This window comes from Nuphar pumila, chromosome 12 (assembly GCF_984573655.1).
Source record: "Nuphar pumila chromosome 12, dmNupPumi1.hap1.1, whole genome shotgun sequence".
NCBI classification, from domain to species: Eukaryota; Viridiplantae; Streptophyta; class Magnoliopsida; order Nymphaeales; family Nymphaeaceae; genus Nuphar; species Nuphar pumila.
The window spans coordinates 10,282,674-10,305,650 of record NC_143260.1 but is presented as its reverse complement, the minus strand read 5'-3'; the positions used below and the strand labels follow the sequence as shown (position 1 = coordinate 10,305,650).

The 22,977-nt window shown below is 37.3% G+C and overlaps 1 protein-coding gene across 1 annotated transcript in view; it reads left to right on the top strand.

The window, feature by feature from the left end:
- Window positions 1-14,905, top strand: part of LOC149819955 (vacuolar protein sorting-associated protein 52 A-like) — a 120,631-nt gene extending 105,726 nt beyond the window's left edge. Inside the window, exons 18-22 of the mRNA XM_089983076.1 lie at window positions 12,547-12,726; window positions 13,080-13,214; window positions 13,356-13,430; window positions 14,013-14,070; window positions 14,155-14,905. Of these exons, the coding sequence (XP_089839202.1) occupies window positions 12,547-12,726; window positions 13,080-13,214; window positions 13,356-13,430; window positions 14,013-14,070; window positions 14,155-14,459 (753 nt within the window). The 3' untranslated portion in view covers window positions 14,460-14,905. The remainder of the gene's footprint in view (window positions 1-12,546; window positions 12,727-13,079; window positions 13,215-13,355; window positions 13,431-14,012; window positions 14,071-14,154) is intronic.
- Window positions 14,906-22,977: the final 8,072 nt, after the last annotated feature.

The following is a 22,977-nucleotide window of genomic DNA, read 5'->3' as shown; positions in this document are numbered from 1 at the left end:
CAAATACTTGGTCCATTCAAGATCATCCTCCAAACAACAAGAAACCTATTGGGTGTCGTTGGGTGTACAAGGTGAAAACTAAGAGTAATGGCACTCTTGAAAGATTCAAGGCCAGATTGGTGGCAAAAGGATACTCCCAAGAGTATGAAATAGACTATGAAGAGACCTTTACTCCAGTAGCTAGAATGACCACTGTTAGAATTTTAATAGCGCTTGCATCAATAAAAGGATGACATATTTATCAAATGGATGTTAAAAATGCTTTTCTAAATGAAAATTTAGTTGAAGAAGTATATATGGACCCACCACCATGAATGAATGTCCCTAAAGGGAAAATTCTTCGTTTGAACAAGGCTTTATATGGTCTCAAACAAGCTCCAAAAGCTTGGTACGACAAGTTTAGTAAGGTTATGCTTGATTTTGGTTTTCGTTTTTGTCTTAGTGACACAACTTTATTTGTTAAGAATTCTAATGCAGGTATTATCATCCTTCTACTCTATGTTGACGACATGATCATCACCGGAAGTGATAAACAGAGACTATATGACATTAAAAGATTTCTCAAAACACACTTTGAAATGAGTGATTTGGGTTTCTTGAAATATTTTCTTGGTATAGAAGTTACTTACTCACCTAGAGGGTATTTTCTAACTCAATCTAAATTTGCATTGGATATTGTTGTCAGGTCAGGTATTTCAGATGAGAGACATGTTGATACCCCTTAAATTATAAATGTCAAAATAAAGATTGATGATGGGGAACCACTCGAGAATCCAACTCCCTATAGACAACTTGTCGGAGCTCTATCATATTTATCCATCACAAGACCTGACATTGCACATGTTGTTCATACAGCCAGTCAATTTTAACATGCCCCGTCCCCTGTTTATATGGGAGTAGTTTTGCGCATTATTAGATACATTAAAATTTTTATTTCTCGAGGTTTATTTTTATCTGCTTTTTCTAATTTAGAATTGCTTGCTTATACTGATGCAGATTGGGGTGGAGATCCAAATGACTGCTACTCAACTACATGGTTTTGTGTCTTCTTGGGAGAATCCTTGGTGTCATGGAGATGCAAGAAGCAACAAAAGGTTTCCCTTTCATCAACAGAAGTTGAATATATGGCAATGGCTACAACCACGATAGAATTAGTTTGGCTTCGACGTCTTCTTTTCGATATGGGAGTTGAAAGTTCAAAAGCATCAAATATGTGTTGTGACAACAAGAACTCTATTTATATTGCAAGCAATCGGACATTCCACGAACGCACCAAACATATAAAGATGGATTGTCATTATGTTCACGAGGAATTCTTGCGCGACACCATTAATCTTCCCTATATTGTTTCAGAATATCAGATGGCCGACTTCTTCACCAAGCCTCTCGCTGCTCCTAGATTTCACTTTCTCTTAGGCAAACTTTCGGTTATCCAACAGTAAGTTTGAGGGAGAGTGTTAAAATATGTAATCTCATATATGTGTAATCTCATATGTAATCTCATAGGCACATGACCTCATGTATTTTTCTTTTAGTTAGTATTTAGTTTAGTTCTTTCTAGTTGAAATATAACTAGAAAGAACTAAATCAGTCTCCTTTTAGGATATTTAGAGCCTCCCCTTTTCGACTAGTCAAAAAGTACTTTTTTGACTAGTCAAAAAAGGTGCAGCCCCATGGGAGCTGTTGGATTCCCAACATCTCTAATAGAGTCGTTGGGAGTCCAATGACTCCCTTGAGGCTCCTCTCCTCTTCCCTATATATATCCCTCCTATTTCCCTTTGTATTGCATTCTTGTATGGGATTTTATCCCACCATGAAACTTATTTATTTTATGTTTTTATACCCTTTTTGGGTTGTATTTGTTTGTGAGTTCTCTTTGTGAACCATAGAGGTTCTTATGGTGTATCTGTGAGAACTTGTTGAGAGATATCTTTTGTGGTGTATTTTCACTTTCATACATTCACCAACATTTAACAGTTAAGGGAACATGTAAACATGCATGACCTAATGCATATCTGAAATATGCATGGCTTCAGTGCAATGCATGAGTAAATTATTACCTCTTATTAGAATTTTCTTTTCATATGCATGTCCCTATTAAATGCACACAATTTAAGTTTCTCTTTTTAATTACCATTGCCCGCGGATACACCAAATAGGTAAAATCCCCGAAGTCAAGTTAGGTTTTCAGGGTAGCTTAGCAAACAATTTGTATTTTATTACTAGGTTCCAAACTTAGCCCTCGATCGAAACAGCCTTTGGAACATTAGACCCCACATCTAATGTCGGGGACACTAGAGACCACCCATCCATAAGTGTCATTTTTTTTGGTATACCAAAACAACTGTGTCTACACACCACCCCCAGGCAAAGTGACAGAAACTCCCTACAACTATGGCCAAGAGAAAGAACCTCAATATCGGGTTAAAGACAACAACAATGCACACAGAGTTCTTGTATCTTCGTGGTTTTTCCAAAACCGCAATTCCAAGAGTCTCATACTTCCGACGAGACATCTTAGAAAGTACATTATACTATTCTTTTATTTTTATTAGATTATTATTATCCAATTTTTTTAATTTGCAATTCAGCATACAAATAAAGACAACAACTCGTATTTACCCCTGCGAGAGTTATCATGGAACTCTGGAAACATATAGAACAGTGCAATGCAGTGCAAAATATTAATGTGATTTTTGTGATGCATTTAAAATAAATAAAGGAGCAAACCACAGCTCGAGGTCCACCTTGCCTACGATGATTCATTTCGATCATCGATGCACCATATGCAAAAATCATAACATGTCATATAGGAAATAAATGACATGCTTTCTAAATGCACATTCATATATGCAAATTTAACCTGTGCATGATATACCACCTTCATGTGCATGTGCTCGGTATTCATGTGTATGTACCTTTATTTGACCATTTTATAAACATGCTTCCATTCATGAATCATCTTTAAGTTGGACAAGTGAGCATTCATGCATTTGTGTACATGCAAAACACACATAAATCTTATCTATGCCCATGCACTTGAAGTAAACTTTATCATAGTAAGAATTTCCAAAACTATTTTTTTTACTTTTTCAAAGTTTCCAAATTTCTTTAAAGTCCCTTCTTAAAAACTCTTAGCTCTTTCTAGTTAAGTATAGACTCTTTTTTAAGAAGTCCTAATTAGCCCTAAACCAAAATTTGGAAATAATATAATATAATTAATTATTAAATATTAATTAATTAAAAATATCTAAAAACTTTCAAAAATAACCAAATTAACCTAGAAGGCTCCCTAACCTTATTAAACCCCAAATTAAAGCTTTATATTGAATTTAAAGCTGGAAAAACGTGAGCCTTGGATCCGGATCAAAAAATTCAAACCCATACCTAAAACGAAAATAGATCGAGATCTGGATTAAATCCAGATTTAATTAGGTATTAAATAAGACCCAAATCCATAATAATTTGGATCATAGGCATTGAATCCAACCCGATCCAACTCCGGATCCATTTTGACAAACTGCTCAATTTTTAGAAAAATGTGATTTTCGGACCAATCGTAGCCCAAATCGAGAAAAATAAAATATCATTGCGCTCAAAATTCTGAGACGCATCCAACGACATATTACACTAATATCAAATTCCGAATTCTGCCTCAAAATAACTCGAATTTTGCTTAAATTTAAAGGTTGAAAATAAAATTCTTTTTCACGCTTCGATTGGCTAATTACGACCTTGTCGATGAGACCTGGGCCAAGCCCAGACTCAAAGACATCGGTCTAAAAATTGAGCCTCAAACGATTTTTCTCCAAGACAGTCAAAATTTTGAAAATCTCTAATTTAACTAAGTGTGAAAATACGCGATATTACAACACTCACTTTAAAATATTATGGATTGACCATCTTCTTGCAGCTTTGGATAAAAGGTAGTGAAATACCGTGTACACACACGTGAATCAATGTTGGGAGGGTGTCATACCAAATTCGTACAATTAGGACCTCAATATGGTTCTATTTCATTAATCATATTGGAGGTTATGTTCCCTTTTTCTTTTTTGGGGCTGCTTCTCATTCTTCTTTGACATATAAAGGGGGGGGGGGGGTATCTTCTCTGTTTTTATTGCTTGTACGTGTAAAACCCATAATTTTGAAGGATTATTAATAAATAAAGAACTCATTTTTTTCTCTAAATAAAAAATATTTTTCTAGCTTTTGAATTTCATTTATTGATATATTACATGTTCATTTGTTTATTCAAGCCAATCAGCGCATAATTTGCATTTATAGAACTATTTTGAACTATAAATCACTATTTATATATATTATATTTAAATATATTTTTGATAGAGTTTATAAATTATTGGAGTGTATTTGTGTGTTACGTAGCTCATGGTAATGGTTTATAAGGTAATTTGCTATTTTTGGCTAATCTTGTTATAATTGACAAATTTTTTTTTGAGTTTTTGGCTTTTGCGATCGCATACGAAGGGTTCATTGTATTGCTTGGGTAGCGGTCTTTGCGGACTTCGAAACCCCTCGATCTTTTGGGTATCAATTAATTGTTTTTCACATTATTAGGGTAAGATACCTTAACTGAACTTATAGAGAGCATGATTAGACATTAATTGTGTAAGCATGATGTTGCACTGAATATCTAAATGAATTGCAAATACAGGTTATGCCCACACACTTCACTTAGTTGTGGATATCTAAGATTCTTGTGATTGTAGTTCGGAGTTCATGCTTGTCATAATTGTAGTTAGCGGAATATGGAGTGTGTTTGTTGCATGTACACTTGTGTGTGCGTTTGAATGCCTGTGCACTTATGAATGTATAATATGTACGCAATGCGTGTCATTATACTTTTGTTTGTGCATACTATGTTGCTTTGTATGTTTGTATGAATTAATACATGGTACACATATAATTACTATGAATGTGTGTAAGTCGTGTTCGATGCATACTGCGAATGTTATAAATTGTTTTGAACTTGTATGTTTTGTTTGCTTGAGAAATATATGTGTATGATGTACGGTGGGATGCTCAATGCGATTTTGACCTACCCTTATACAATTATATTTAAGGTGATATATCGATTCATGTGGTGAAAAATGCATATGACTTTTACCGTGTGTGCAAATCTCGAACTATGTAGGAGTTATGTATGTTGAGGTTTAGTTGCTTCATATTATGAAATGTGCATGTTCACGTATGCATGCATAGAACTCATATTTTGTTTACGTATTCTTCGAGGTTCAATTTACAAAATGCAATGTTTCTTGTGGCGATGATATGGTGTGTAGGATAATATGCTTATGTATGATATGATTTAAATGTCATGTGATATAAAATTATGAAGGCATACGACAAATGTTTATGTTCAATAGTGAACTATAGTTCATGGAACCTTATTGGTTAAATGTGTGATTTTATAATTTAAGTGCTATATGAAGTGATATATGATGTGATGCATATTGATTGTATACATGTTTGTGCGGTGTTGGTGGCTATCGACCTTAAGAGTGGTCAATTGTATTGATGCATGTATCACAATAGTTTTCATTGGATATGGTACTCGTTGAGGAACTGTTCCCAAAGGATTCTCTGTGAGGGTATGTATGACCAGATCAGGTAATACAGCTAGTGCCATAAGTCTTTGTGAGGAAATGCATTGTCCAAGAGTGGGTAGCCCGCAAAGACGGTATATTCCTGTGAGGAAGTGAATTGTTCAAGACCAGACAAACCATCCATGTAGGGCGGTAACTCCTTCTGAGGTTGTACATTTTCCAGACCAGGTGATCCGGCATAGATCTTGTAAATCTTTATTATGATTAAACAAAATATTATGATGAATTATGGTGATCTTCTGAGTTGATTGAGATAGCCTGTTATGAATCTATAAATTTTGTTTTTCTGTTATAGCATGATTATATGTTGAACTCAGATGTGAGAATCAGATCCTTATTGATTTTAGATCTTGATATGAGGTTATGACTGTGATGTTTATGTTAGCGTATAGGTGACATGCCTACAAATGTTTAGTTTTGACTTATTAGGTGAATAATGTTAAAATGTAAAACTGTACATATATGTATATATAATAATATTATATTATTATATATATATATAAATACATTTTTAATTTCTTTCTTTTCTGTATTTTTTTCCTTTATTTTTATTTTTTGTTTTTATGTCATCTAGTTCAGTTTGAACTAGAATGACTGTTGCTAGTCAAGTCCTGTCCAGACTTGACTAGCAATAGAGCTGTTGGACTGACACAGTCCAACAGCTCTTAATAGAGTTGTTGGACTGACACATTCCAACAGCTCTAAATAGAGTTGTTGGACTGTGCCCAACAGCTCTATTGAGTCCTCTTTCAGCTGTGTATATAAAGGGGTGCAGCCCCTCTTGTATTTTACTCCAATGCTTCTTAAGCAATTGGTTTTTCATATCAATAAAGAATACATTTTTTATTTTTATTTTGTTTCCAGTTATACCCTTTTTAAGGGTTATGCTTTAGTGTCATTCTTGACACTTGCTCTTGTTAATCAAAGCTCGTGTTTCGAAGATCCCCATTTCATTTCATGGTATCAGAGCCGCGGAAGTACTAAATCTTGAGGAAAAGCTGCCTCGGTTTCCGTGCCCGTTTGCAAAAGTGTTCGCCACTTGAAGAGAAGTGTTTTATCACTTCATTGGAGAAGATTTCACATCTTGTTGTATTGTTTTTTTTTTTTTTCTTTCTTTCTCATTTTTCTTCTTGTTTCTCTTCTATCCCTATTCTTTCTCTCCTTATAATCGATGGATGACAATGATAAAGTCACCATCATGCCTATGAAACTAAGCGATACGAACTATGTAACATGGGCTTCAATCATGAAGCACCATATATGGGGAAAAGGCTTATGGGGGATTGTGGATGGTTCCGATTCGGAACCTAAGCTATCTCTTACTAAAAAGGAGGGAGATAAAGAGGTCCCTCTATCGGAAGAAGAGAAAATCAAGGCTATTGCCTCATACGAGAAGAAATGGAAAGAATGGAGAATATCTCATGCGAAGATAATGTCATGGCTTATCAATAGCGTTGACATTAAAAAAATGCTCAAGTCTTGCCAAATTTGATCATGCCGATAAGGCATGGGAATACCTTAAGAATATGTATTCCCTTAAAGATATTGCACACGTGTGCAACCTCCAAGAAAAAGTTCGAATGATGACACAAGGAGACAAAACTATTCGTGAATATTACAATGGGTTGTCCGAACTTTGGGAAGAACTTTCCCTTTTAGAACCAAAGTGGCATTGTGCCGAAGACATCGAGCTTCGTCAGAAACAACTCGATGCTGAACATTTTTACCAGTTTATCACTGGATTAAGGCCGGAATTTGAAACCACTAAATCGGCCCTACTTCACAGGGGAAAAATTCCTTCTATTGTTGAAACTATTGAAGAGTTAACAATGGAAGAAAATCGTCTCCGGAAAGGTTCTTTAAAAATTGAAGATGATTCCGTTTTAGCCGTGTCTAGACCAGGGAATCATGTTCGATCATATAGGCCTCCTCACTTTAACCGACAAAATGGTGACTATGATAAGAAGAAAGTTATTTGTCATCACTGTCATGAACCGGGACACTACAGGCCACAATGTCCCAAACTTAAGGAACTGAGAGAAAAAAGAGCTGCAATTGCTGGATCGGAGCCTAAAGATCAGGATGCACCAGTTTCCCTGGCCCAACTAATGGAGATTCTTCAGCCTCTCATCAAAGGTGCCTCTTCCTCATCTGAAGCTTCAACCGGCGCAGCAGCCTCATCTTTTTCTGATTTAGGTAAAATTTCTTGGCTTCTTGACTCTGGTGCATCTTTTCATATGACCCCAAATAATCAAAGTCTATCCAAATGTGTTAAAAATAAAACAAGTGTGTCAAAGGTCTTTACTGCTGATGGGACTTCTCTTGAAATAGAAGGAATAGGAAATTTTGAAAAAATTTATAAAACAAAAAAAATTTTTATTCCAGAAATTAGACATGTTCCCAAATTAAATTTAAATCTTTTATCTGTATCTCAAATTTCTGATTATGGGTGTAATATTTCTTTTTCTTCTCATGGTTGTTGGGTACAGGATCGCCAGTCAGGCAAGCTGATTGGGGAAGGCCATAGAGAAGGAGGGCTCTATTACATGGATTTTTTGGAAATGCCGAAGAAAGCTTTTTGTTATAATATTCAAAAAATAGAGTTGGAACTGTGGCATAAGAGACTTGGTCACCCACATATAGCCAAAATCCAACATTTTCCAAATCTAGGGAAATTTTGTAACTCTGAATCATTTGATTGTAAAGATTGTATTCTCGGCAAAATGAAAAAATTACCATTTCAGAACAGAACCTTTTTCTCTTCAAGACCACTTGAATTAATACACTCGGATGTTTGGGGTCCTGCACCAGTAATTTCTAAAGGAGGATTTGTTTACTATGTTATTTTTGTCGATGATTTCTCCCGACATACGTGGATGTACTTTCTCAAACATAAGTCTGAAGTATTTTCATACTTTCAAACTTTTCATAATATGGTTAAAAACAAGTTTCAAAATGATATTACTATTTTTCGCACAGATTCAGGGGGAGAGTTTTTATCCACAGATTTTCAAAATTATCTTAAATTGCATGGCATCACACATCAAAGATCTTGTCCTTATACACCTCAACAAAATGGACTGGCAGAACGAAAACATCGCCATATTATAGAAACCACTAGAACTTTATTAATAGCAAATCAAGTCCCTAAAGACTTTTGGGCAGAAGCTGCCTTAACTGCCACCTATCTCATTAATAGGATGCCATCTTCTTCGTTACAAAATATCACTCCCATTGAAAAACTTATGAACATTTCTCCAGACTACTCTAGATTAAGAATATTTGGGTGCAAATGTTTCATATTTACTGACAAAAATGATAAACTTTCCCCTCGTGCGATTCCCTGTGCCTTTTTAGGATATGCTGAAAACCAGAAAGGTTATAGATGTTTTGACTTCAAAAATAATAAACTATATGTGTCTAGAAATGTTTCCTTTCTTGAAAAGGAGAGCTTCTTTGATTTTAGAAAATTAAAAGACGTCACTGAGTACTCCTTTTTGCTAGATCTAACATCAACATCTGATGAATATGACCTTGATTGTAACTTTGATGATGATCACAGAATTATTGATCTTAATGTTGAAAATGAAGAAGTTCATAGAGATACTAGTATTCAATATTCCAGGCGACAAGAGTCTAATACTCCATGTGCACTTGAGAAATATTCTAACATTCCAACTAGACAATCATCCCGAATCTCGAGGCCTCCAGAAAAGTTTGTATCATACGAGTCTTTCTCACCCACATATAGGGCAGTTATTGCATTAATTCACTCATATGAAGAACCATCCACATATTTTCAAGCAAAAAATGATATCAAATGGATAGAAGCCATGAAAGCTGAATTAGATGCACTTGAAAAGGCTTCTACATGGAATATTCAAGATCTTCCTCCAGGGAAGAAAACTATAGGATGTCGATGGGTTTATAAAATTAAAACCAAGAGTGATGGTACTCTTGAAAGATATAAAGCCCGTTTAGTAGCCAAAGGTTATGCCCAAGAATATGGGATTGATTATGAAGAAACCTTTGCTCCGGTGGCTCGTATGACTACTGTCCGAACCTTAATTGCCTTAGCTTCTATCAAAAAATGGTCTATTTTTCAAATGGATGTCAAAAATGCTTTTTTAAATGGAAAGCTAGTTGAAGAAGTATATATGGAACCCCCTCCTGGTCTAAGTATTCCTAAGGGTAAAGTCCTTCGCTTAGAAAAAGCTCTTTATGGACTTAAACAAGCACCAAAAGCTTGGTATGATAGGTTTAGTCGTGTTATGATTGATATTGGTTTTCAATTCTGTTTAACTGACACTGCTTTGTTTATTAAGAATTCTGATGCAGGGATCATTGTGCTTCTTCTCTATGTGGATGATATGATCATCACCGGAAGCGATAAACAGGGAGTTGCAACAATCAAAACACTTCTTAAATCTCATTTTGAAATGACTGATTTGGGCTTGTTGAGATATTTTTTAGGCATTGAAGTTGCTTATTCTCCTAGAGGATATTTATTATCTCAGACTAAATTTGCTTTTGATATTGTTTTCAGGTCTGGTATTACTGATGATAAGAAAGTTGACACTCCAGAAGTTGTTAATGTTAAAATGAAGATTGATGATGGAGAACTTCTTGCAGACCCTACTCCTTACAGACAGCTTGTCGGGGCACTTTCCTATCTATCCATTACCAGACCAGATATAGCACATGCTGTTCATACAGCAAGTCAATTTCAACATGCTCCTACTTCTGTTCATATGGGAGCAGTCATGCGTATTATCAGATACATCAAGTCCTCTCTTTCACGAGGACTTTTCTTATCTTCCTCCTCTTCTCTTGATTTAATTGCATATACTGATGCTGATTGGGGAGGTGATCCCAATAACAGACACTCAACCACTGGCTTTTGTGTCTTTTTAGGGGAATCATTAATCTCGTGGAGGTGTAAAAAGCAGCAGAAGGTATCTCTCTCATCCACCGAAGCTGAATACAGAGCCATGGCAACCACGACCATGGAAGTAGTTTGGCTCCGACGACTGCTTGCTGACATGGGAGTTGAAGCAACAAAGGCTTCACAAATGTGTTGTGACAACAAAAGTGCGATCTACATTGCCAGTAACAGAACATTCCACGAACGCACCAAACACATCGAAATGGATTGTCACTACGTCAGAGAGGAATATCTACACGGGATAATTGATCTGCCATATGTCACTTCAGAATATCAGTTAGCAGACTTCTTTACAAAGCCTCTCGCTGCTCCCCGATTTCACTTTCTCTTAGACAAACTTTCGCTCATTGTACCGTAAGTTTGAGGGGGAGTGTTAAAATGTAAAACTGTACATATATGTATATATAATAATATTATATTATTATATATATATATAAATACATTTTTAATTTCTTTCTTTTCTGTATTTTTTTCCTTTATTTTTATTTTTTGTTTTTATGTCATCTAGTTCAGTTTGAACTAGAATGACTGTTGCTAGTCAAGTCCTGTCCAGACTTGACTAGCAATAGAGCTGTTGGACTGACACAGTCCAACAGCTCTTAATAGAGCTGTTGGACTGACACATTCCAACAGCTCTAAATAGAGCTGTTGGACTGTGCCCAACAGCTCTATTGAGTCCTCTTTCAGCTGTGTATATAAAGGGGTGCAGCCCCTCTTGTATTTTACTCCAATGCTTCTTAAGCAATTGGTTTTTCATATCAATAAAGAATACATTTTTTATTTTTATTTTGTTTCCAGTTATACCCTTTTTAAGGGTTATGCTTTAGTGTCATTCTTGACACTTGCTCTTGTTAATCAAAGCTCGTGTTTCGAAGATCCCCATTTCATTTCAAATAATACATCACACATACATAGTTTCATTGCATTATGATTGTCTGAGTGAATATATCACACACCCATGTATCATAATTGATGTGTATCATAAATATCTAACTAAATTACTTAGAATGTATGTGTGTGTGTTTCACGCTGGAATGGCCAAATGTGATTTGAATTATTGTTTATAAGAATTATGAATGCATATGAAAATGATGCAATGATCTGAATGTCTTATATATATATATATATATATATATATATATATATATATATATATATATATATGCGATGACTTGTATGAATTGAATGCATATAGATTATGCTTTATTATATGAGTTAATGTTGACTAGAATATTAAGTAATGAAATGCTTTATGTTCGAATGCTTGAAATGAATGACTCATAAGATGTTCCTTTGTCTATCACCTGACGATTGATGAATAATATATCATGTCTTTACCTTTAAATGCTTGATATTTTTTCTTTAAGTTTGAGTTTGAGTTGCTTTACCAGACTTTAGCGAGTCTGACCCCATTTTATAGGGGACAGGTAATGCAGGTAAAGTATAGTGAGTAGTTGGAGCAAAGGGCCGGTCGAGCTGCATCCTCGAGGGTCCACTTTTACCTTGCGATCTTGGTATTCATGATCTTTTCGGTTTAAGTACTTGATAATGTAGAGACTGAAGTGTTGTTTTTATACTTTGATTTGAAATGAAATTAAAACTCTTCATATTTCAGTCTTATATTGTACGTGGTTCGAAATGTGTATATGCCATACATTTTGATTTGATTGTTATCTTTAGTGTAACTTCGCCCAAAGTCTTAACCATTTTTTAAAATCGTTTTCGCATTATAAGATTTGATTTATTTATACTTATAAAAAAAATTGGCTTCGAAATTTCAAAATTTGAACAATAATTAAGGTTAAATTTTTTGGGGCGTTACGGTACGTGTCTGTTTTGTGTTTAGAATTTCTTTTATTGACTTATATAGTTCATGTGGTGATTTACTGTTTGTTTACAAAACCACCCTATTTTCATCTTGACTTTGATTGTGCCCTTCACTTTGTTGGAGTAACTTTTATTGTATGTGTGCAGGTCAACATTGCATTGTGGCCTCGTTTCAAAATGGTCTTTGACATGCATCTTAATAGTGTGCGCAATGCTAATGTCAAGACCTTGTGGGAAGATGACATCCATCCCCATTATGTGATGAGACGTTATGCTGAGTTCACAGCATCTCTCATTCATCTTAATGTTGATTATGGAGATGGTCAGGTAAGCAAATGAATTACTCAGGTTATCCATAACAATTTTTTCGTAATATTATGATATTTTGTCAGTTATCTTGCTTATGGTCATGTTCCATGTAAATGGCCTGTGCATTACAAGTTTGAATTGGTGTTTCATTTTATACTGGATTTTTCAATGGCTATGTCACACAGGCACCCCATTTTGATTGTTGTTCCTTGTCCCTTTTAAAAAGCCATACTAGAAACTGCATAAAAAGGGATGTATCCTCATATCTGCAGTTGTATCCATGTGACACCGGTCAATGAAATGTCAGTCAAAGAGGTCCTGTTGCATGTCTTTATCAGTGGTAATTTTTTTTCTTTTTTTGGTGTTGGTAGCTTGAATTGAATTTAGAGAGACTGTGGATGGCTGTTGATGATTTGCTGGTTAAGCTTGCCAGAGTGTTTCCCAAAATAAAGCAGCAAACCATATTTCTCATAAATAACTATGACATGACAATAGCAGTTTTAAAGGTAGATGTCTGTGCTCACATTATTTCCACACCCTTGGACTAATATTTTGCTTAATCAGCATTCTCCTTTTTCTTAACAATGTTTTAGAGGCATTTCCCGGTGCATCCTTAGTGGAAAATTGGTTATCTTTATTTCTTCCAGGAAGCGGGTACAGAAGGTGGAAAGACGCAACTTCACTTTGAAGAACTTTTGAAGAGTAACAATGCTATATTTGTGGTAAGTTTTGACTGATTCACTGCCTTTTAATGTATAGTGGTTAACTCTTATGTTAACTGGCAAATCCGATCAGCTTCCTAATGAGCACAAAGGAGTTGCTTATGGAACAGGCTTTGTCTGCACATTTGGAACCTGTATTCACAACCCAACTTTTTCCAAATAACTTTGCTTGGTAGATCATTGTTTGAATGATTATATTTCCTTTTCACATGTTCTTTTCCAGTTACTGTATTTCAAGCTTGTTATAAGAAAGGTAGCCTTTTTGCAGAACTAATGGTCTCTGGATTCTCTTTTAGGCAACCAATTTGCAAAACGGTTATTCAACATGTTGGTTAAATTTGTAAGTCTCAGTTAATTGGGGTTACAAAATAAATGCACAAATTTAGGCTAGATGTATTTGTATTTGAAAGATTGTCAAACAATTTCAATTTTTTCTTTCAAAATTGATGAAGAATCTCCGTGTGTATATGTGAATCCATACCTTGTGTAACAAGAAAGAAAAGGTGGGTATTCTAGGAAAACAAAGTGAAAGCTGTAAACTGTTGGATGGCTATCATTCCCTCTTTTTTCTTTTGCTTGCAGGAGGAATTGCTTGTGGAGCACTTCAATGATCTAATAATATTTGTAAAGACTCGAGCAGGTAAATATTGCAACATAAACCCTTTTCAGATTTTGTACTCTAGCATTTCAGTATGAACGTGCTAATTTAAGGAACAATATTCAGGTGAGGATGCAAGTTCCAGTTCAGACAAACCAATCATTGTTGCAGATGTTGAACCACTGGTTAAGGACTTTGCCAGTCGTTGGAAAGCTGCGATAGAGCTCATGCATAAAGACGTCATCACTTCATTCAGTAACTTCTTATGTGGCATGGACATTCTGAGAGCTGCATTGACGCAGCTGCTGCTTTACTACACTAGGCTCTCGGATTGCATAAAGCGGATTCCTGGAGGCCCTGCTCTTAACAAGGATCTAATATCCATATCCTCCATTATGTATGAGATCAGGAAATACTTAAGAACGTTTTAGTTCCTTCCATTTTAATTCTATGAAGCGGCAACAGGCACGTAGCAGTAGGAGCTTTCCATTTGTTCAACCTGAGCAGGGTCTAGTTCATCATCAATACTAGCTTCACTGGATACCAGACCTTTTACTTAAGTTTCCTGAGGAAGCCAATTATGGACTGAGACAGGGTATGATCTTGGCCAGCTCTGCATCTGCTTAGCAAAAAATTGGTAGCAATGTGGAGGTTTTGGACGAGCTTGGTTTAAATCTAGGCACAAAGCAAGTCTGTTTCTTGACTCTACTTTCAGATGTGGTTTGTAGAACTCTAAGTCTCTGCTATTTATTGATGAAAAACCTGCAAGATGATTGATGTTAATTCTTTTGCAGTTGGTTATATTTCTTCTTGCAAATTGTGATTCCAATGTCGAAAGGACAATTTTGATTGATTACTGGTTAAGGACAAATTTTTGCAGAACACTTATGGAATGTATATTTGCTAAATTATTCAGACTTTAATCAGTGTAAAGGGCCTACAGTCACCAAGTCCAGCAGTGGGGGTATTCAGCACCATCAGATCTTCGACAACCACATACATGCCTGTCTCAGAATCCGGCACCCTAGGAATTTCTGCCATCCATTTGTAGCTGCCAGGCAATCCCATTGTTTGTCACGGCCACCATCTGCTGCTGCTGCTGCCGCAACCACGGGGGCTGAGCAGCTTTGCATGCTGCTGGTCTTGATGTGATCACCAACGGTGCCATATCACTGTTGGCCACAAGGTAAAAGAGCAACCTCGGCGAGACAAACCAGGTCATATTGTATGTAAAATTTTTATAAATTCATTACCACCTCCGACTTTCAAAGGATATTGCTTTGCACCTTCTTAAACATTATAATTTATATTATGGAACTATTTCTGAAATCACAACACCAAAGTCTACATTATTTCGAGCAGAAGTAAAAAGCCAGCATAGGAAAGGTGCTTCAGAAAGGTGGTAATAACTTTCTGATTAAGGCTCTGGAAACTGTCAGCTGGGATAGGAGTTTATGCATTTTGGAGAGGAAGCGAGACTATCTCCACCTTTATCTTTGCACTGAACAGTGGATTTGGTAGCTACCTGATGGTATGATAAGAAATCCAGGATTGGGCAGCTACCATTTTTTCCAAATGCATAAACTCCTTCAGGCTACCAGTTTCCAAATAGAGCTTAAAATTCTTCATATTCTGCATAATAGACTTTATCAGGAAGTTATTTAATTGCAAAACCATGCTTTGTTAAATTTGTCCACATGTAGAACTTGTTCATGCTTGCAACTCACCTGCCTACCTCGAGTGCAAAGCAGGTTGGGATGTGGTCCTCTCAGTTCTCTGAAATAAGCCACATGCTGTTCACCCATGGTGGCGCTCTGCACACCTGACTAGGTGGGTTAGATTAAGGCGTTCAAGTTGAGGGATATCATGAGTTCGATATCTGGAGTCGGTTTTCCCATATGATAAATCGAAAAAAAACTTGCTTTACATTTATATCTCAAGGGTTGCAACATATTCAAGGCAGTTGCATTGGATCCTCTCAAAAAATGAGTCGAGTAAAACCCCATTCTAGGCTAGATTCCACTATATTTTGTTTGACGAATTTCTACCAGTGTGGCATATAATTGATTTAAATGGAATGGAGAAAGCGTTGTTCTTTCAAAGTAAATGAAAAGATCTAATTTTCAGATATTCATATCAATTTCGTTAGAAACTTTGTGCTATCATCAACGAAACTTCTACTCAAATTTTTAGACACGTTTCAATAAAAACGTACCTGAAACTTTTGTGGGTTCTGCGTACCTGTATCTGTATCCTGTATCCAAACCCATATGTGGCAACTATGGCACATAATGCTTCTGTTCGGGAGTTGATAACCTGCATCTTACGGCCGACCAAGAGTGTGGACCTTACCAGCAAATAGTACCCATGCAAAGAATTTGGCTCGAGGTGAAGGGCCAAGGCTCCAGCGGGCTGATTTTGGCAACCAATGTGTCATCATCGGCCTGTATTAGTGTATACGTATGGTATCGACCGAAATTCGATACGGTACTAACCTAAATCAGCTATTTTTTAACAAGTGTAAAAAAATGCTTAAAATTACAATTTTTAAATATTATTTTAATAGTTTTAACACGTGTTAAGTTCTGATTGATATGAAATAATTTTTAATTATTATTTAGCGGATTCAGAATGGTTCACTTGAGAATTGGTATCGGGCGGTTCACCTGAATCGTTGGCCAAACGATTCAGGGCTGATACTGATACCGACATTGGTGACAACCAATCGGTGTCATCCTTGAGGAGACTGTTTTGAAAGTATATAGTGACTACAACAAACATTACAATTAGGGACAACGCTTTATTGTTTAAGTTTTTTTTTTTCATGACCAGAAACCAGCCTAGGAACGAGGTCACTTAATAAGGCCCCTTTCTTGGATAGCAAAGTGCTTCGCCCACAAAAGTACCCACTGAGCAAGCCACGACATGATCTCAGGAAGAATCGATCCCGACCAAGATGGGGTTCTACCATATTTCTAAAACCACCCTAACCACTTGGGCAATCGGAGGTGAGCTCTCTTTGAGGGAGGGCCTTTGTTTCACGCCCTTTTCTATGAAAGATGCTCTATGTTCTCTTTCATAGGAAATATAGGGCCTTTTTGGAGATGGAAACAAGCATGTTCATGAGAAATATGTGATGGGTCCCACATAGTAAATGTTAAAAAGCAGATTTCCTGCCAAAAAATGGGTTCATACGTCCCTCCGTGCTAAAACACTTTCCCTCCAAAGTGGCTTGACAGCTCCCGTTCTCAATAGGGATGGCAGTGGACTGGGGGAAACGGGCCCTGCCCTGCCTCTCCCCGTTTGGACCGGGGATGGACATGAAATGGGGATGGAGGCAGGGATGAACTTATGCTTTTCTCTGCCCCACCCCGTTCCCAATCCCCGTTAGTAAAATGCTAAAATACTCTTTAGAGATGGCAATGGACCGAGTGAAAATGGAGCCCTGCTCCGCCTTGTCCCATTCGGACCGGAGATGGAGGTTAAAATCAAACCCGTGTGAGTTTGGAGGTGGAGATGAAGGGCAAAATTTTGAGACGGGGCGGGAGTAGAGAGCTTGTCCCCTACCCCCACCCCGGTCCACTATAATCTCTAGTTCTCAAACACTTGCTCTCTTCCTTTCTCCGCCGACGCTGAGCAGGCCAGAATGATGCCGCCGGTGGCCTCCTGCATCACTGAGTGACCATGTCAAGCAACACAAGCATGAACTTGGCCAACAATCAGAAAGAACAGAGCGTTTACTGGCAACATTTAGGAGCAAGTAACTGCGAGTTTGAAAGAAATCAAATCTCATTATTATTCCTCTGTTGTGAGGACTGATCAATCACAAGTATGAACACTGGATTCCTGTAAACGCATATGATGGCTTTGTCTTGATGGTGTTATTATCATCATGTTCATCTTCTTCTTTGTCTTCATCTTTTCTGAACAAGAAAGTTAAAAAGGTCGCGATTGCTGAATGGTTGGCCGAGGATTCTCTCAAGGCTGTCCTATAAATGATGTAACTGCTTGTTGCATTGCTTTTACAACTGTTTGAAGTTTGCAATGTTAGGAACATTTTTCTTTTCTTATGGACATCATAGAGGCATACAAGGGTAAGTTTGGTTGCTTGTGGGGTGCTGTGCAAATGAGATTCACTTTATAAATTTAATGAGAACTGGATTCTAATGAGGTCTCATTTGCAAAGGCTTGCTTTTGGGGTGCTGTGCACTAGGGGTGGGCAACAGGCCCGGCCAGATGGGCCAAGCCCACCAGGCCTATCATGGGTTGGGCCATAGTTTTAGGCCTGGGCCAAAACCCGGCCGGTTATATAAGTGAGACGGGCCTGGCTTGCGGGCTATCGAACCGCCCCTGAGTTATTTATTAAATTTTTTTATAAATTAACTATTATATTTAATTCTTTTTTTTTGTTAATTTTAAGAATGGGTAACTATTACTAGTTATTAATTTTATGTTTTTCATTTAATTTGTTTTTTTTTTGTATTATGAGAATTATTGTATTAATTTTATTAAAAAAAAACCTACAAATGTGTTTGGACCAGGCCGAGTTGGGCCGGACCCGACCTACTTTATATTGGCCCATTGGGCTAATAGGTCGGGCCACGGGCTTCTCTTCAAATCTTAGCCCGTTAAAAACCGGGTGAGCCCGGCCAACGGCCTGGTCCATTACTGGGCCAGCCCAGCTCGATGCCCATCCCTGCTGTGCACAACTCACTTTTTAGTTTTGGTTGCCTTTTTGAGTTGCTGTGCAAATAAGATTCACTTTCTAAATCTCATGCGATCGAACCACCCCCAGGTGTACTTTTTTTTGCTAGCTATTTTTTTTTTCTAGGCCAAGAAACCCCAATACACACTGCACATTGGCAGGCCTCTATTGGTAGAACCCTTAGGTTTCATCCTGTCCACTTACACACCGTTTCTAACGGATGCCATCTGTGGGTTTCAAATTGTGATGATACATCATCTTAGTTACATTCACAAGTTGCCCCAACCAGGTGAGCAGAGCCCTTGTGGGCTTATACCAAACAAACCATGTAGTCGAAGAAAATGAAAGTGACAGCAATCTTCGTTTAGGAACCAAGGCTGACAGTGGCTTCTCCAAGCCTCCACAGGATTCAGCTCGGAGTTGCCAAGCTTCAGCTTAGGGAGGAGGGTGATGCCCATGGGATTTGAACCTAGACTGCCCATCAAACGGTCTAGGCCCCATCCCACTACGCCAAACCCCTTGGGTCTTATAGTAATTTACTATTAATCTGCATAGTTTGTGAGAAACTCCTCGCCTTACGCGAAGCAGAAGGCTCCCTAGGGTTGAAGGAGACGCCATGGTTTTATGCCTCCATGACCCTTTAGGGTATGTTTGATGCGCCGTTCCAAGCGTGATTTGGATGAAAATCTCGCTTGGAACAGCGATTTCTAACAAACGTTGGATGCGGCAGACGGCGTTATGCGAGTCCATCGCATCCTTATTCACGTGGTTTTTTCGTTCCACCCTCCCCCTGTTACAAAAGTAACAGGGACGAGGAGAACGAAAATTTCTCGACGGGCGCACCCGCGAGCTCTTCAGTCTCCGGCCCCACCCGCTCTTTCAGCAAGGGTTTCTTCTGAGCTCAAATCTTATATTTCTGAGAAATTTGATTGTATTATGATTTTTAATGTAAGCCAAGCATATCAATACACTCTTAGCATGGAACAAACACAAAAAGTGCATGTTGAAGCTCGATGTGGCAGACTTTTCCTCCAGTATATGAAACCTCCTTCAACTTGAAGAGCGAGTTTCTATGATAAGAAAGCCTCAGGATAGGAGGATCATAAACAAACACCATGACTTATGGGATTGAGACCTTCATACAATACTCGGTCTCGAGCACAAGCAATCGAGAATGGGAAGCATTACTTTAGGTGTGATGTTGGGCATATCACTTCTCAGTGCCCTACCCTCAACAAGCACGTCCATTTCAAAGAGCAAGAGGAGCATGAAGAGTCAAATGATGAAAGTGATGATGTAGAAGGAGAGGATGCTAGTGTTATTCGTGACGATGATATTTACAACTTGATGCTTGGTTGTTCTGGCTTAGATCTCTATTGTTCGTTGGAGCAGAACTCTTCTTAACTCTGGGAGAATGAGGTAGGGGCAAAGCCGGACGTCGATCTATCAAAAAAAAAGAAGGCAAAAAAGAAGCTGGATAAGTATTAGTTCTGTGATCAATTTAAATCCAATTTAGGTTTATTTATTTTTATGTTTGGATTTTTGGATTTTTGGATTTATCCAAAATCGGACGTAAGGCTAGGGTTTTCTTTTTCAAGTATAAATACATTGTTTTGACGTTCTGTAATTAGCAGGATTGATTAATTATTCTGAAATTGGTTTCTCTTTTCCTTTTCTCCTTAGACATTATTCCTTTCTTTTTATAGTTGATACCGAAGGTCGTAAGGCAGATTTTCGTCACTGGGGCAATGAATTTGCATGTTGGTACAATTTTCTTGAAGGTTGTAGTTGAATAAGAAGACAATGGGGCCATCATTCTTCCCATCTCCTACATATTTGACATGTATCTAGGCCTCAAAATGAGCGAGGAAGGTGGGGATTCAGCATGGGTGGTTCATATAACAAGTTATTACTACCTTTTCTCACTCTAATCACAACCCTTTTAGAGACTTACCAAAACAATGATAGACACCAACAAGGATGTTTTGAGCTACCATTACTTTTTTGAGATTTGTTATCAAGGCCACCAACATACATGAAGCAAAACACAAGATAAAGAGCAGAATCAAAGATGAGAAAATATAAGATTTGCTTTGTTCAACACATAAGCTTACGTCCATGAGTGAAGCAAGACTCCATTTTGATAGAATGTAGAAGTCTTAAAGTCCTAATCCTCAATACACCCAAGAACTCCTCTCTCAAAGAAAAGAAGTGGCTCCTCGTAAAAGAAGGAAGCCCTAAAGCAACATAGTTTTCTGGTGGGCTCTGGGTTTAGGCTATTGGCACAAGCCCTCTACAGCCACCACAAACCTCATTGAAAATTCTTAATGTACGATCTTCAAAATATTTTCAGATTGGATCATGGATCAAAGCAAGTCCAAAATTCAAGACACCCACAACAAAATAGTTTGCTTATACAAAGAGAGCACCTTCCCGTTAGGTGACATGAGTTGATACCAAAACCAAAAGATCCTATCTGAAATTAATATATGTGAATCCTAGCCAATTTGCCAGTACCCATCAAGTTAGGAAGCAGGTAGGTCCAACCTAATTGGATCTGGTACTATCCAATAAAGGTTAGACTGTAACAGCTACCCCACGTGATAAAGTGGCAGCACATGCCCCGTGTGGCCACAAGTTCACTCTCTGCCATGTGGGGCTCACAAAGACACGGTCCCGATCAAATTGGCCTTTATTTTAGATGGCATATCTTTCCAACGTGTGAAGTTTATGTCTTTAAAGACACGTTTGAAAGTGAGAAAATGGTAAGAAAAGTGCAAGTAGGAAAGAAAAACTAACTTTTTCAACCATCCCAAACGCGAGAAAATTTTTGAAAGGAAAGTTTTTCTAAAAAAAATGATAGAAAAATTTTCTCCACCTGGAAGGGTGAAAGATTTTTTTCTATAAAAAATTCTTTTATCTTCTAACCCCCTCCCCCCCCCTACACACACACACACCACTATTTTGAGCTCTTTCTCTGAGAGGAGGCTGATGGCCTCCCCCCCTCTCTCACTCATTTTTCTTTCTGTTTTTCTCATGCTACACAAACAAGTGAAATTTTTTTATTTAGAAAAGTTATTAGATCAAAACTTCTTATAGGCAATTTTTTTTTCCAGTGACAATTTTCTTGCTTCCAAACGTGCTCTAAGGATGCTTGTCAATGAAAGAATTTTCTTACCATTTGACTATGCTTATGGGTTGTTTAGACTTACCGATGCACCCAAACTTGGATAAGGAAAAATTTAATTTAAAGTTCAATATAATTTCCTTCGTTGTGACTCCTTGGGGGCAAGGGGTAAGCCCACAGAGCTGTCAAGACAGTGATCGGAAGTACGGCAAGCAAAGCCAGCGCGACTAGGTCTCTGTTCGGGGGCAGTTTCTCTGGTTAAATATTAAAAAAAGATCAAAAAGTATAATTTCCTTCATTGTCCGACTCTTATGAGTAAATTGTTGCATCCAAACCAACTTCACGAAACTTGTTGGCAAGGAGAATCTCATGATATTTTGAAAAATCTAGTTTTTTAAGGACATATCAAAATATATAAAAATCTAAAAACAGAAATTATATTGAAATATATAAAATAAATAATAAAAAAAAATTTGTTATGTTAATATCATGATAAAATGCAACATTTTCAAAATAGGTGATACTCTAAAAATCTCACATTTTTCAGTCATTAAATCGATGTTTGAAAACATAACCATAAAATTGTGATACTTTCAAAATACTTGTAACATAGATCCAAACACACTAAAAAAAACGGACTGGGTAAGGCTATGGCCCAAGTTGGGGACGAGGAAGCGGGTTCAATCATGAGCACTCGACTGCTTAAGATTAGAGGCATGGTTAGGTAATCGGGCCCAAGTAGTTTACAAAATACTTGGGCTATACAAAACACACAAAATCGCTGCACAAAAAACCGCTACATGCACAGCGATTTTCTGTGGCCCGAGCGATCACTGAATCTGCTTCGACAGATGAGTGCTAATGAATCATTCAGCTAACAATTCGTATATATGATCACTGAATCTGCAAGGTAAGATGAATACTAATGCATCAATTAGCAACAGTTCATGTGATAAATTGTGCCTAGTGACCACAGCACGTGAAGTCTTGAAAGAGGACCTTTTTTTTTGGGACAATTCAAGAAAAAAACCCTTCATCACCTACTGCATATTGATTAGCTTTCGGTTGGTAAAACCTTTGAGGTCCCTCCCGGAGAGTACACCCAGCTTCGACCTAC